Source organism: Nyctereutes procyonoides, unplaced genomic scaffold (genome assembly GCF_905146905.1).
Source record: "Nyctereutes procyonoides isolate TBG_1078 unplaced genomic scaffold, NYPRO_anot_genome, whole genome shotgun sequence".
NCBI lineage: Eukaryota > Metazoa > Chordata > Mammalia > Carnivora > Canidae > Nyctereutes > Nyctereutes procyonoides.
In genome coordinates, this window is record NW_026575082.1 from 249,323 (window position 1) to 265,134 (window position 15,812).

Genomic DNA, 15,812 nt, shown 5'->3' on the forward strand with positions numbered 1-15,812 from the left:
GGCCACAGGGAACACCAACGGGCCCTCACGGTGGTTGGGCCTCACAACCCAGAAGCCACGCCCACTGTGCTGCATTTGGGGTCTGGGCACCTTCTGCAGCGTAAACCCAGACCTGGCAGCCACTGAGCAGGCTGCTTGGTGCAGAGGGTTCCGGATGTTCTGTGTTAACGATGTTTTTACCATCTTGGGGGCCTTGCTGGCCTGCCCCCCTGCCCAGGCTAACTCTTCAACATGGCAAACCATGGCCCTGCATTAATACGCAAGCCCACCGACCAGAGCCCACACCCCACTCGTCAGCATCTCCCCTGCCTGTGTCTCCAGGGCCCATGCTCCTACAGTCCAGAGCCCACAGAAGTCTCAGCATCAGCCTTGCCCACCCACCCCTCTCCTGTTCCTCTGCCTCCTGACCAAGCCTGGTGCTTCCCCAAGCGGCCCTGCCTCCCAGGGACACTGAACACAGGACTGTCCTCTCCAGGTCTGCCATCCTGCCTCACTAGATTCCTGATTAGAACCAACCCAGAGGTATTTTCAGATACGTGCAGCCTTGGTCTGGATGTTCCTCCTCTGGTCAGCACGTGTGCTCCTCGAGAAACACTCCGGTTACCCGCACCTTCCAGGTCTCCGGGTCAGCAAGGACCACACACGTGCCCCCAGACAACAACATGCTTGGAGCTCCTACGGCAGTCTCCCGCATCCTGGAGGTGCCCCTTCCACAGGGGCTACGCTGGCAGGTGCACGGGGGGCATACCAGCACCGCAGAGCTGACTGTTCACACATGTGGAAGCTGTGCTCCCCCAAAGGCCATGTCACAAGCTTCCTTGCTGTGTCTCACTGGTGCACGTGTGATCACGTATACTCCGCTGATGCTGTTTTCAGCATCTTGACACTGATGATATTTGGGAAAGGGAGGAGCCCCATGCCCAGAACGACATTTCTCGAGGTCAGACTTAAAGATTTATTATACTTCCTTCCAACGGTACTCGTCCGACAAGGCACACCACGGCCATCCTGCCCTGGGGAAAAGCAGACTCAGGGCCGTTCTTATGGAGACCCTGAGGACGGCTTTTCGGGCATGAGCTGAAACGTGCAAACATGGCGACACTCTGCCTTCCTAACTGGGAACAATGCAGCAGGCAGCTGTGCATGTTCTAGATGGTGTGCAAGTGCCCCATGAGCCTCTAAGTGGGCCGACTGGTGCCATCCACCTAAAGAATTTCCACAGGCGTCTAACCCAAGCTAGAGCTATGAGTCCACCCGCTGCCAGGCTGTGCAGTACATGTGGAGCCCGTGGTTCTGCTGGCAGAGCCGGAACCTCACCCCCTCCCCGCCACTTGGTCACCTCCACCCTTCCTGCCTTGGTCCCTCACCGCCCCCTGCTCTGTTCCTCGGAGCTGCTGTCCACACCCCAAGCCCCACTGAGGTCAGGGTGGGGCTTAGTGCTCCCCGCCCCCGACAGGTGGTTCCTGGGGGAGAGGTCACCGTCTGCGCAGGGCACAGCCACCACCTTTCCTGCTCTTGTCTGTGATGCCAGACCAGCTGTCAGCTGCGACACCTCAGGGCTCACAGTCCTACAGCCTTGCCCTCTCTGCTTCTTGTACTCCATGATTTGTTTGTTGAGCGCCTCATGATCAATGCCGCACAGACTTGAGCACGTAGTGGAGGCCAGAGTGACTTGCTGTGTAGGAGCGTCCAGGGCCCTGGGACTCCTGGAGGGAGAAAAAGCGTCAGGTGAAGCTCAAGCGAAGCCGCAGGACAGCACTCCCCAGCCCCACCTCCATGTGCCTGTGCGCTGCTCCAAGTCTAGGGGAAGCTGGGAAGACAACACTGGGAAGGGGCTTTGGTACTAGCACCCCCACCCCACCCCAGCCCACAACTGCTACGTGGGGCAGCACAGCCCGACATAGCCCTTCTCATGTTTCCATCTATTTTCCCAAACATGGCCATGTGCTAGGCCAGCCAGTGAAACAGAATTTCGGGGGCCTTTCAGATCTAGCCCTCGGGTTACCTGGGAAACCAAAGGGAAGAGCAAACCTGGTACAACACTTCCAAAACCCAAGTCTGGCCTCTAACCCTTTCCTGCTCAGCTCTGAGGCTCTCACACCCCTGGGCTGGGCTCCCCACTGCCTGGGGCTCCAGCTCCACAGCCCTCGGGCTGGTGACCATGGCCCCACAACTGTACCCACGACATTAATGCACCGGTCTGAGCACCTGCTGGAGCTCCTCCCCACTGGAATGCAGCCCCTCCACAAGTACCCTCGAGGCCCCAATCTCTTTCTCACACAGAGCCTGTCCAACTGGAAACCACAACACCACCCCCACCCATCCGCCTCCCAAACCGCCAACCAGAAAGGGTGTCTATAGTCACCTGTGGCACCCTTTGCTCCCCACTGGCCTCTCCCAGCAAAATGCGAGCTCCAAAGGCTCATCTGTTCTGTTCATGGAAGTACCCTCATGCCAGAACAGGGTATAGTACGCATTCAAGAAAACTGCAGTGCGGATGAAGAGGGTGGGGAGAGACATTTGCCCCCCTTGAGGAGCCATGGGCCCCAGCACTTCTGCGGGGGCCATGGAGGCCCTCCTAACTGCCTTGTGGAGGTGCTAGGAACCGCTGCAGGGCTGGCCGTGGGACCCGCCACAGGCTGCTGCAGGTCTGGGCCCCAGGGCAGGACCCACACAGCCGCAGAGGGTGCAAGACGATGCCACCGCCACAGCAACCAGCAACTCCACATCTGTACATCTGCCCAAAGAATCAAAATCAGGTGGCTCAGGGGTTTAGCGCCGCCTCTAGCCCAAGGCATGATCCTGGAGTCCTGGGATCGAGTCCCACGTCGGGATCCCTGCATGGAGCCTGCTTCTCCCTCTGCCTGTGTCCCTGCCTCTTTCTCTCTCTGTGTCTCTCAAGAATAAATAAATAAAATATTTTTAAAAAAAGAGAATAAAAATCAGGTCCTCATATACCTGACATCGTCTTGCACAGAGTCTTCTTTCTTGTCCGGGGCTCCAAAATCAGCACTGGCCAGTAACCGGTCAACCTGAAGAGCATGGACAGGGTAATTCAGCAAGCCACACCTATCTACCACGGGCATCAGAGCCTGGCTCACGGTGAACCTCACCGTACCAGCTTAAATAGTCCCTCTGCTGACACCATCCAGGAGTGACACTGTCTGCCAGTCTGTGCTTTCAAACCTGCTACTTACAATCACATTTTCTCTGATAACAGATGATTTTTTAAAACTATGCCTGAAACTTGTAAACGTCAGGCAAACTTACGAAAAAACCCAGTAAATGTTAGTTTACATAAGTAAGTCCTAATGATGTGTGTAAAATACTTCAATTTTGCCACAGAATTTTTATTTGGGAAAAGAAAGCCTCCTGGCATAGCGATAAAGTCACGTCGGGTCCAGCACACAAATCCAGCTCCATGTTGGCTGAGGAGCCTAATAACCTAGGCACGAGGGTTCTCCTCTGTGAGGGTCCCACCAGAGCCTCTCTGTGGACACCGAGCACGGCTCACACCTTTACCCACCCACTGGCGGGCCCAGGACATGCTCCTGAGACCCTACCCTGCTGCAGGGCAAGCCCAAGACAGCCCAGGCTGGTGGCCTGCCATCGCACAGCAACACAAAGCATCACCACAAACCAACGGCACGCCAGTAAAAACCACCAGTGTAAAAACAGAAGAACCAGGAGAAAAGTCAGTCCCCAGAAAACAGGACTGATGATGCCACAAAACAAGCACTGAGTGGACATCTCCCGAGTGAGCTCAGAGAACACATCCGCTTGTACCTGCCAAGGGGGCCTGTGCTGGACACATGACCATTCACACACCCCACTCTCAGCAAACCTTGTAAGAATCGGCATAAGACTTGAACAGACTTCACAAGAACGGCCAACACGTGCTTGGGAAGATGCTCAGCAGAATTAGTCACCACAGTGCACCACCAGAACGGCCTCAGCACATGCAGCAGGGCCTCCAGCATCAGGTGGGAGCAGATGGTCACACAGCCTGGTAACTCTGACCAGCAGTTTCCCAAGAACTAGAACACCTACTGGCCACTCCTACATGTTGACCTGCAAGAAATAAAAGGAACACACTCACGCAAAGATGTGTGCACTGCCATTGAGAGCAGCTTTACTCAGAGTAGCCAAAAATCAGAAACAGAAACTAACATCCATGGGAGGATAATCGGGTCATTCAGCAAGAAGGAACCACCTACACATGAAACAAGGTGAACCTCAAAATCTGTGCCAGGCATAAGCAGCCAGGTGTCTGCTTGTATTCATGTGAAACTCCTGAATTCTAACCTGGGGAAACTACTTTGGAGCTGGTGGGAGGAGGGTGAGGACAGAGGGCACTGCCCGCAGCCCAGGCCTCAGAGGCTCATCTGTGAAGCCCTAACCAAGAACGCGATGTAAATGCAACCAAACCCTGACACACATAGAAGGCTGCAAGGTAACTCCCGGCCAACTCTGAGCCCAGAGAACCCACACAGGGATGGCAGCGGCTCTAAGCTGACCTCTGAGTGAGAGGCGGGGCTGCTCGGACCCCACTGTCTGGGAGGACTCAGGCCTGACTATGGAGAGCAAGCAGCCCATGTGCTTAGGTGAACTCGCCTGATGGTCAGCCAGGGGACAGACAAATGTGTAATAAATCACAACACTGGTACCATAGTTGATGTATTTTCTTTGAAAGTTTACATTTTCTCCTTTACAATCATGAAAAAAATCAGTATTTTAAAAACTCTTTGATTGAAATGTAACACACGGGAGATGTGCACAAATCAAGTGTGCAGCTCGGGGACATGTCACAGATGCACTGCACCAACAGCCATCCCGACGTCGAGGTAATGAACCCCAGAAGCCCTTTCACGTCCCTCCCACCCTCTGCCTTCCTCAGAGACAGCTGCCACTGTGACTTCCATCAGCAAAGGTCTGTCACACTGTCTGACTTATAAACAGAGTCACAGGAACATGGCCTTTCCTCAGCTCCATGTCAGCTGAGCGGTGAGGGGCGCATGTCCACTGTTCTCAGCTGACACAGGAAGCCGTGCCGCCAGCACTCCATGCACGTCCCTACTGCACACTCTCGTTTCCACAGCCCCTGCCACGGGAACTTTGGGTGGCAGGACACAGGGTGAAGAGTACGCAGGGGGTGCTGCTCAGCCCCCCGCACAGGAGGTTCCCACAGTGGGATTCTGGCACACTGGCTGTGGCCAGGACTCTAATGGAAACCTCTCAGGGGAGTGTGCACACTGGCATCTCTCTGGTTTCCACGGTTGTTTCCCTGAGCTCCGCTGCGTGTTTACAGGCATGGACACCAACATGGCTAAAAGCTACTGGGGGGGGATCCCTGGGTGGCGCAGCGGTTTAGCGCCTGCCTTTGGCCCAGGGCGCGATCCTGGAGACCCGGGATCGAGTCCCACGTCGGGCTCCCGGTGCATGGAGCCTGCTTCTCCCTCTGTCTGTGTCTCTGCCTCTCTCTCTCTCTCTCATTCTGTGTGACTATCATAAATAAATAAAAATTAAAAAAAAAAAAATTAAAAAAAAAAAAAGCTACTGGGGGTTCAGTTTGGGCAGAGCTCATTACTGCTCTTCTTTCAAATGCTCAGAGTCATGGAGATGATTCTAGGAATGCAAAGCAAGGTGTTGAAAGCACTGCCGGCCGCTATCACTGCTTTTATCAACAATTTTTCAACGTGACACAACCAACACAAGATACAGAAATACAAAAATAAGCTGACAGGCAGAGACTCAGTTTCATCCGTAATCCTCAATTTCACATGCGTGTGTCTGTCCAAACTGCTGTACTACTGGCTGGCTTTAGCCCCTACTTCAAAAAACACTGCCGGGACTTAGGAAGAGCAACAGGTCACAGCCGTGCCCTCCGCGAATCACCTGCCCCAGATCCCCCTCTGGTTCAGCCTCTGCTTGCTCCCAGCTACAGGGACACAGAAACCTAAGAACAAGGAGGCAAGCAGAAGCCCAGGAAGGACGTGGGAGGACACAGGCTGGACAGGCCCAAGTGGCCTCCACAGCAAACACCCAGCAGCAGGATCTCTGCAGACACACCTGCCTGCGATGCTCTGAGCACTGCCTGCACTTCCCTCCTCCAATGACTTCTTCTAAAAAGGGGGCCACAGGCCAGATAGGACCTCCTGCCCCCTAGAGGGACAAGTCATGGTGTAATGTGAGTAGAGGGCTCTCCCACAGTGCAGTGATACATCCTCCTACCAGCTCGACCCACTGTGTGTGGGTGAGTTCCTCCATGCATCTTCCCAGCACACTCCATAGCCTAAATTATACTTGATGCTCTAAATTAAGTGGTGCTGCTCACTCTACCCCTTTGTTTCCCTTTCTAGCCACAAAAATCACGTATCCATCAAGGTTATTATTCATATGTTTTCAGTATTGCTTGAATAACCACCAACAAAAACTGAAAATGTCTATTTAGATTTGTTTTCCTCTGTGGATTACGTACTATCTAGTCCTGGGGTGCCTGAGCATCTGACTCCTGGTATAGCTTGGTCATGACCTCCGGATCATGGGATTGAGCCCTGGGGCAGGGGGTCTGCTGGAGATTCTCTCTCCCTCTGCCCCTCTGCCCCCACCCCCCCACCCCCGCTCACATGCACCTGCACTTTCTCTCAAACAAATAAATAAACATTTAAAATAAATAAAAATGGGGCATCTAGGTGGCTCAGCAGTTGAGCGTTGGCCTTTGGTTCGGGTTGTGATCCTGGGGTCCCAGGATTGAGTCCCACATCGGGCTCCCTGCATGGAGCCTGCTTCTCCCTCTGCCTGTGTCTCTGCCTCTCTCTGTGCCTCTCTCACGAATAAATTAACAAAATCTTAAAAATAAAAGAAAAGAAATAAAGAAGCAAAAGTAAAGAAAAAAATACTATCTAGTCCTGTGGTGACCAACAGCTCCCTAACTATAATAATACCATAAATGCTACCGACTAGGTGTTTTTCTAAACTTTTTAAAGTGTAATATACATGACGAGATGAGCACTGTTATACTATATGTTGACAAACTAAATTTACATAAAATATTAAAAAATAAATAAATAAAACAAAATGTGCAAGTTATACATTGGCATTATCCCTGACCTATGAGGAAGTCAGTTTTTTATCTACCCTTGGTTTTTGAGAACTGAACTGAAACTGACTTAATTAAAAAAGCATAGAGTGAAGAGCCTTCTGTGCACTGAAAACTGAAGCTATAAGCTCACTAAATAAAATTCATTAAACTCACTAATCAAAAGATCCTCTGACCTGAACTTGGACTGCTTACTAGTGCATGAGCAGTGTCTTTGTTCAATAACCTGAAAGAGCACTCTGTATTTTATTTCAAACAATGTTGTTACTAATAATTAAGTCTGCTTTAATAAGCTTTTTCCTTTTTTTTTTTTATTCTATTTATTTACTCATGAGAGACAATGGCAGAGGGCAAAGCAGGCTCCCCGTGGGGACCCAATCCCCAATCTAGGGATTACACCCTGAGCCAAAGGCAGACACCCAATTGCTGAGCCACCCAGCGGTTTATTAGGTGTCGCTAATAAGCTTTTTCCATGGCAGAAAAGCATGCAATGTTTTCAAACAAGATTTAAAATGGCCTTATTTACTTTGTGTCATAGCAAAAGCTAGTTTCCTAATTAATTATTGCATAAATGTTGCATATTTTTCTATCTAGCCAATGAAAGCAAAACCTGTTTCCTAAAAAAAAGAAAAGCATAACACACCTTAATAACCATCAAGTAACTACGACACAGAAAAATATATATAAACTTACAATTTGTAACCTTTATAATTAACTTACAATTAACAGGACGTAACCTTTAGTGTAATGTAACTTAGGTTGAATCCGAAGAGGAAGACAGTTTGTAAGCTGAGAAACCAAGATTTGGTTTCCTAGCTAGAGATTTAATGGTAAACATTTTTTTAAAGAGCCAGAAAAAGTGGTTACCTCTAGGGAATCTGGCTAGGACGGGTGCCTGGGAGCCTCACTTCCCACATGAACTGATCAAAGGATTATTTCTTTTAACTACACACATCAGCATTCGAATATGTGAAGATTACATGTAAGATCTTACCCCTGTAGTAAGCTCCTGTCAGAGAAGTGAGTTATTTAAAGCCGTACCTCCGCCAGAGCCAAACTGCCTCTGTCCTGAATGAACACTATTGGCGGCACGTTCCTTAGGATCTGTTGGGCCATCAGAAGGTGCCTGGAGAGAGACATTGTACGTGACAGTTGCAGAAACAAGAATATACAATCATCTCAAGGAGAGATAAAACATGAGATTTGCTCATCACCTTACACAAACACAAGGATGTCAGTGCAGGAAACTCATCCTTAGCCAACTGCCCATTATCACGACTATTTCTAATTGCCTAAATAAAACTCTTGAGATCCTTATGAATAACCTGGTCTTAGCTCAGAGCCTCCTGGGCATGGTGGTGGCCATGGGCTGCGAGGTCTGGGCACGAAGAGCCTGCCCCGACCCCATTCCTCCACTCAGCAGACATTCACTGGCAGCAAGGCCACAGACGTGCATGGAGGTCCTCAAGCACCCAGAGCCACACATACGTCATCATCTGCAGTGGCTCCAGCATGCACATTGAGGTGAAATCAGCTGCATTAGCCTCCAGGGAAGACACTGCTGGGACAGCCTCTCTGCACAGTGACACACAGGTACAAGAAAGCCTCCACACTAAACCTCAGGTGAGCAGGATGAGCGCAGGAGCTAGGAAAGGGATAGTCTGTTTAGCTGGATTTCCTGATTACCTAAAAATTAATCAGAAAACAATACTGCGGGCAGCCCGGGTGGCTCAGCAGTTTAGCGCCGCCTTCAGCCCAGGGCCTGATCCTGGAGACCAGGGATGGAGTCCCGTGTTGGGCTCCCTACATGGAGCCTGCTTCTTCCTCTGCCTGTGTCTCTGCCTCTCTCTCTGTGTGTGTCTCTCATGAATAAATAAATAAAATCTTTAAAGAAAAACAAAAGGAAAACAATACTGCTATTGCCAACATTTATTGGAAATCTTTTTCTCGTTTCTGTTAACAAGAAAAAAATAGAATAAACTGAACACTCTTTGATACACAATTTAAGAGACTCCTAGGGCCTCCGGGGACGGATGTCAGGAGAACTGAAGCAGACGGTATGGGACATGCAAACATTAGCTCCTCACAGGACTCATCCCCATCTCCAAAACGTGGTGGAGATGGATGAGGGATTGGTGAGAGGGAAGAGGGATTGGTGAGAGTGACAGAGCAGGGAAGGGAGAGAGAGAGGAGAGAACCCCATTCTGAGAGTGCTGGTGGGTTAGGTTTCTGCATTTCCTCGGACTGGGGAGGAAACGGACTAACTTCTCTCTTTTTTTAAGATTTTATTTATTTATTTGAAAGAGAAAGAGAGCATGAGCAGAGGGAGGGGAAGAGGGAGAAGCAGACTCCCCACTGAGCAGGGAGCCCAGGACCGCGGGATGGTGACCTGAGCTGAAGGCAGAGGCTTCACCCACTGAGTTACCCAGGCGCCCCTGGAGTAACTCCTTCACTATCACCCAGCTCCACAGTTCTCAAAATGTTCGGTCCTTATACTGTTAAAAATCACTGAGGATGCAAGGAGCTTTTGTTAACGTGGGTTGTGTCTTGTCCATATCTACCATGCTATAAATTAAAAACAAGAATTTGAAAAATATGTTAATTCATTTCAAATAACAAACCCTCTAAATGCTCACATGGATATTTTTAATGAAATATAACTACTTTCAAAAAAATTAAGAAGGGTGGTGTTGTTTACACAGTTACAAATTTCTTCAGTGCCTAGCTTCCCTGGATTCTCATCTCTCCATCTATACTCAAGTTGTTCTGTTATTTTGGCTGAAATACAAGAAAATCCGGTCTCACAGTGACCCCTAACTGGAAGAGGAGTACTCCACAGGTCAACCAACAATGGCTTAGTTAGCTGCGCCGTGGAACCTGAAAACGGGCACTGTTCTTTCCCTATTCGTGATTCTGTGGCCTCAAGGACAACTCGTTTAGAAAACACGGATTCCCCAGCCTACCCAGATTTTCAGAGGGTGGCACATACTACACAACACTGCACTTATTAGCGTTACCAGAGTCTAAGTGTCGGAACACTATCCAACTCACGGTGGTAGACATAAGTTTTCTAAAGTCAATTTTCATTTGAAAGTTTGAATTTTGGGGCATCTGTGTGGCTCAGTTGGTTAAGGTCCGACTCCTGATTTTGGCTCAGGTCATGATCTCAAGGTTGAGGTCAAGCCACCTTGGGCTCCCTGCTCAGCAGAGTCTGCTTCTTCCTCTGCCCCCCCCCCCCAATAAACAAATAAATCTTTAAAAAAAGAAAGCTTGAATTTTACACTGGCAACAAGTAGAGTTCACTGTTCTCCCTCAGAGTGGCAGGTTCACTTTGCTCATTTTAGAGAAAAATGTCAAACTCCTGAATCTGGAAAACCACACTAGTTGACTGGTTCTCTCCAGTGAGCGACTGCCTCTGCTCACGCTCAACTGCACACCTTCCCGAGACCACCATCCCACACCAGCACAGGTTAGTTTACGCTCACTCCCCACCCCACAGAAGCACTGGATTTAATAAAATTAGCAACTTCCACTTATTCAAGGATAATCCCAAATAAAAGGTTTATTCAAGGATAATCCTAAATAAATCCTAAATAAAATAGCACTGAGTTCTCCTGTAAGCCTGTGGCATGACACTCAAAGAGCACGGGGGCATCTGGGCGTCAGGAGTCCCCAGAAGTCTAGGACCGCACTCTGAGAACCACTGCTCTAGATCAGGTCTTGCAGGAAACCATAAATCACATTTTGAAATTTAAGAATGTGCTTCCAAGATTTTCCTTAAAAGCAAAAATACTTGATGCAGCAAGTGGGAGATTCATGGTACACGCAAAAGCAAGTAGGCAGAGAGCACGGCACTGTCACCTCATGTGGGCAGCACTCCCCCGCAGGACAGCCTCTGTGTGTGCGCTCTGCTTGGCGGAGACTGTGGTCTTCCAGTACACACGGCAGGCTGAGAAGTCTGCAGTCAGAGAGACCTGGGGCCCAGCCCCAGACTCCGGTCAGCATCAGCCTCCGGGGCTTTCTCGCACGCAGACAACACCAGGAGACCAACAAGAGCTCAGGAGCTCTAGCTGGTCAGCAGCCCCCCACCCCCGCCACAGGCCACCATCTCCTGCCACCCTCTCATAGGAGATGGAGCTGGGTTCCAAATCCGAACCCTCAACATCCCTGACCCCAATCCCATGGTGCGTGCCAAAATGCCCAACCTGCCACCTCTAGCCCTCCTCACATCCCCCTGGCTCAACTCACTCTAGGGCAACAGAGATGTAGGTGCATCCATCCCACAAGCCCACTGGGCACCTGCACACCGCATGCCACACACATACCCCATCTTTACTACTTAAATGGTCACGCTTCACGTGGCTTCTGAACCCAGAGGCTTTGTGACAGACGTGGGCCCTTCCCTCACACTGGGCTGCGGTGTCAAAGGACACTGCCTGCCGGCCTCACCCTGTTCTTCCCACTCTGGCCCCGACCCTACCTTGGAGAGCTGCACGTCCAGGTCGCAGATCTCTTGGCTCACTTCAGGGGTGCACAGCAGGTCCATCAGTGCTTTGTAGAGGAGGCCGTTCAGTGCCCGCAGGCGCACATGGTCGTCCCTCCTGGGTTTCTTTGCAGTAGTCTTCGTTAGGAAGTCCAACCGGGACGGCTTGTACGTCTCCATGCAGAAGTACCAAGAAAAAAGCCAATGTGACTGAGCCACTTCAGCTTTCACTAAGACACAACTCACAGACCAAGATCCTTGAGGTTTCACCTATCCTCCCCCCACAACAAGTGTGTTGGTAGATGCTTTTCCATCCAGAAATCTCGTTGAAACAATCCCACGTACCATAAAGTTCTCCCTCTTAAACAATTCAGTGGTTGTTAACAATGTACTTTCTCTAACAAGAACCACTCATGACGTAAAATTTCAGTTTATTCACGTGTATACATGTCTCTCTCTCTCTCTCTCTCTCTCACACACACACACACACGCGCGCGCGCTAAAGACCAGATGGACATTCTGACACTAGTGTTTGATAACACAGACATTCCAGAAACCTTCACAATAATTTATTTTTAAGTCAAGGGGCGCCTGGGGGCTTGGGTGGTGGAGTGTCCAACTCTTGGTTTCAGCTCAGGTCATGGTCTCGGGGTCGTGGGATGGAGCCCCAGTCAGGCTTGTGCTCAGCGGGGAGTCTGCATGGGATTCTCTCTCCCTCTGCCCCTCCCCCTGCTCGCTCACTCACTCTCCCTCTAAAATAAAATCTTTAAGTAGTGACAACTACTTTAACTAGTGACAACTCACACCCCAGTGTGTCCAGTCCTGCCCCTGCAGACCTTGTGTTGCTCGAACGTGGAAATGGAAGGACTGCCATGACTCCTGCCCAGAGGGTAAAGCAGCTCTCGATGCTGCTCTACACTTACCAAGTGAGAACCCAACGAAGGGCCTTCATACCAAAACTTCTTTCTGTGGAGAGAAAATAGATCTATGATGCTGACAGCAAATGAAAGAAAATGAAATCACACAGCAACTCAATAGAGCAATAGCACAATCCTTCCTAGGGAGCCAAACCTGGGCACAGGGATGGTGTTACCAGGGAGTGAAGAAATTTAGAATTCTGATCAACAACACAGGTTGCAGGGGAGATAAAAGACAGTTTTAATTCAACCTCCTAATGTTTCCTTAAGGTCTACTTCCAATCCCGAAGGTGCAGAAAGAGAATCTTAAAAGAATGCCTACCAAACTGCACGCAAGCACCATACCCGGGTCCATGCACGTGCTGGACGGGACCGGGAAACTGGGTGGTGGTGGGGGAGGCAGGCCTCACCGCTTCAGCAGCAGATTACAGATAAGCAAGGAATGCTAGCTGGACGAGCCGTGTGGAGATGGACTGGAGCTGGACATCAGTATGGACTCAAGGATCCCTGCAGTGCTCAAGTACAGAATATGTGCATGCAGGGGTTAACGGAAACCTATTTTCTGCTTTGTCAGCTGAAAGGCCTAAGGGACAGACACCCCGGGTCTCAGGGCATCATCTCTGATGGTGTCCTGCAATAACAGAGCTTCCAGGAGAAGTGGCTGACTCCAGCCTGAGGAAGAAGTGCTAAAACAAAAACAAAAACATGTTTTTTAGGGGCACCTGGGTGGCTCAGTCGGTTAAGTGGCTGCCTTTGGCTCAGGTCATGACCTCAGGGTCCTGGGATGGGAACCTGCTTCTCCCTCTGCCCCTCCTTCTGCTCCTGTTTTCTCTCTCAAATAAATAAAGCTTGAAAAAAGTTCTTAAACTTAAAAGCCACCACAAAATCCCATAACAACAAGTACATCAAAGAGAGATAGGAGCTAAATAAAGAGCTCATGGGAGGGCAGCCCCGGTGGCTCAGCAGTTTGGCATTGCCTTCAGCCCAGGTCGTGATCCTGGAGACCCAGGATTGAGTCCCGCATCGGGATCCTTGCGTGGGGCCTGCTTCTCCCTCTGCCTGTGTCTCTGCCTTTCTCTGTATCTCTCATGAATAAATAAATAAATAAGATCTTTAACAAAAAAAAAAAAAACAAAAACAAAAAAAAAAAAAAGAGCTCACAAGGGTCAAAGCTAAAACAATCTGAGCGAGATAAAGTTATATTAGGTTAACACCTGTAAGACCACACTGATCTTTAGTCAGTGTAGGACGAGGTTATTTGCCTCTCACACAGAACTGCAAACATTCAAGAGCAAGGGAAGTCCCTAAAGAGGATGGGATGGAGTGGGTGTGGGTAACTTGCCAGCGGTAAACCCGACACATGTGACTTCATTCAGTCATCAGGCCAAAGGTGACAAACCACACTGGCAGTGTGCACCGTGTACACAGATGGACATGGCCCTTCCCCAAGCACCCATAATGCCAGCATAACCACGGGAAGAACAAGAGTCCCACACATCCCAGCAGAGGAGCATTAGAAAACATCTAGCCATCAAGACCATCAGAAAGTCTGTGAAACCGCTGGGCAAGAGGAGCCTGAAGAGATGATGAATGTAACGTGGTCCCTGCATGGGATCCAGGGGCAGAAAAAGGATTTTAAATCGAAACGAAGGAAAAAATAGAAAGAAAAACAAACCATGACTCCAGGAAACACACTGTGCTGTGCGTTCCTGGAGGAGAGGGGGAGGGGGGAGGGGGGAGGGAGGATGAGGTACCTGGGGGTGGGGGGATGGGGTGACTGGGGACAGGGTGGTGGAGGAACCAGGGGATGGGGTGATGGGACAGGGGGACCAGGGGACCAGGGGACAGGGGGGCTGGGGGACAGGGTGGTGGGGTGTGGGTGATCAGGGCAAGGGGGCACGGGGTGATGGGGAACCGCGGAATGGGGTGATGGGGGGACTGGGATACCTGGGGGGCAGGGTGGCTGGGGGAGGGCCATGAAGAGGGCACGTGATGGGATGCGCACGAGGTGTGACACCCTATGTGGGCAAACTGAATTCAAATAAAAAAGGAACAACAAAGCTGTGGACGCAGGAACCAGGCACCGAGGCGTGGATACGGATCCCCGCAGGACCTCTGCTCCGCCCCGGCTGCGCGGAGGTCTGGAGCGAGTCCACCCCAGAGCTGGGCCCGTCACAGGAGGACCTTCAGTCAGAGAAGCACCGCATCTCGCTGTCCCCTCTGGGACCAGCGCTGAGGCCGCGAGGACGGCACCGGGACAGGGAGGCTCCCGGATCTGCCCTCGGACGCGCCCACTGCACCCTGGTGAGGGGCCACGATCCTGTGTCCCGGCGCGGGCTGCGGCCACGGACTCCACGCGGTGTCACCGGGGCGCCGAGGAGATGATGCAGGGAAATACACCGAGGAGGGGGAGGGGGAATGGGGGAGGGGATGGGGAGAGGATGGGGGAGGGGAGGGGATGGGGAGGGGGATGGGGATGGGGGAGGGGATGGGGGAGGGGAGAGGATGGGGGAGGGGAGGGGATGGGGAGGGGGAGGGGAGACCCCCCGCAGCGTTCAGCGGGGGGGGGGGGGGGCGAGCCCCGGAAGCGGCGAGCGAGGGCGGCACCGCTCACCAGGCCCCGGCGGGCGGCGGGTCACCGGGAGCGGGTGCCCGAGAGCGGCTGGCCGGGCCCGCAGAGCCCCCGCGCCCCCGCGGACTCACGCCCGACGCGCGGGCCCGCCCCTGGACCCCCTTCCCGGCGCCCCGCGCGGACCGGCTGCGCATCACCTAGTTTTCGAGGCGAATTTCTTGAGCAGGTTCTTGCCGCAGGGGACCGGCGAGCCCCGCAGGCCTCGGGCGCCACCCGGAAGGAGAGCCGCGCGCGGGCCCCAGGGCGGCGCCAGGAGCCCCCGGGGAAGGCCCCACGGACGCGCCGTTGCGGCCCACATGGCGGCGGGGGAGCGGCGGCGGCGCGGGCGGACGGCGCGGGGGGGCGGGGCCTGGCCCGGGCGGAAGCGCGCGAGCAGAGGCGCAGGCGGCGGCGAGCGGCAACCTGGGGCGGGGCGGGGCGGGGCGGGGCGGGGCGGGGCGCGCCCTCGGGCTGCGGACGGCGACAGCCTCGGGCCCCTGCGGTCAGCGCGGCCCTGCGCCCCCGAGGGAGGCCGCCCGGCGCCTGAGGGCCTCCGGCTGGTGGCCTCGCGCCCCTCGCGCCCCTCGCGCCCCTCGCACCCGCACGCCCGGGGCCCCCGCGGGCACTCGGCGCACGGACGCACGGACGCCGTGACGGGCTTGGGCCGCCGTGGACACCGCGACCCTCGAGGCTGGGGCCCTC

General features: G+C 52.5%; 1 protein-coding gene across 2 annotated transcripts; it reads right to left on the reverse strand.

Annotated features, from left to right (window-relative positions):
• Positions 1-941: 941 nt before the first annotated feature.
• On the reverse strand, positions 942-15,469 carry LOC129514555 (putative ribosome-binding factor A, mitochondrial). Of its 2 annotated transcripts, none has more exons than XM_055333235.1 (7): positions 15,269-15,469; positions 12,506-12,548; positions 11,580-11,756; positions 10,961-11,073; positions 8,141-8,225; positions 2,959-3,032; positions 942-1,706 (listed from the first exon to the last, which is right to left on the reverse strand). In XM_055333235.1, exons 1-7 carry the CDS (start codon positions 15,427-15,429, stop codon positions 1,364-1,366), a joined length of 996 nt encoding a protein of 331 aa, XP_055189210.1. In that variant the 5' UTR covers positions 15,430-15,469; the 3' UTR covers positions 942-1,363. The 2 variants fall into 2 exon arrangements, with proteins under 2 accessions (XP_055189210.1, XP_055189211.1); XM_055333236.1 differs by lacking the exon at positions 15,269-15,469 and adding an exon at positions 12,822-14,175 and having other exon boundaries at positions 11,580-11,763.
• Positions 15,470-15,812: the final 343 nt, after the last annotated feature.

Excerpts from the sequence above, each read along its gene's own strand:
- LOC129514555 (XM_055333235.1), bottom strand. The coding sequence starts at position 15,429 with ATGTGGGCCGCAACGGCGCGTCCGTGGGGCCTTCCCCGGGGGCTCCTG. Across the intron at positions 11,074-11,579 it reads TGGACGTGCAGCTCTCCAAG|GTCTCTCTGACTGCAGACTT; the intron begins GTAGGGTCGGGG and ends GCTGGGCCCCAG. Across the intron at positions 1,707-2,958 it reads TCTGTGCAAGACGATGTCAG|GAGTCCCAGGGCCCTGGACG; the intron begins GTATATGAGGAC and ends TTCTCCCTCCAG.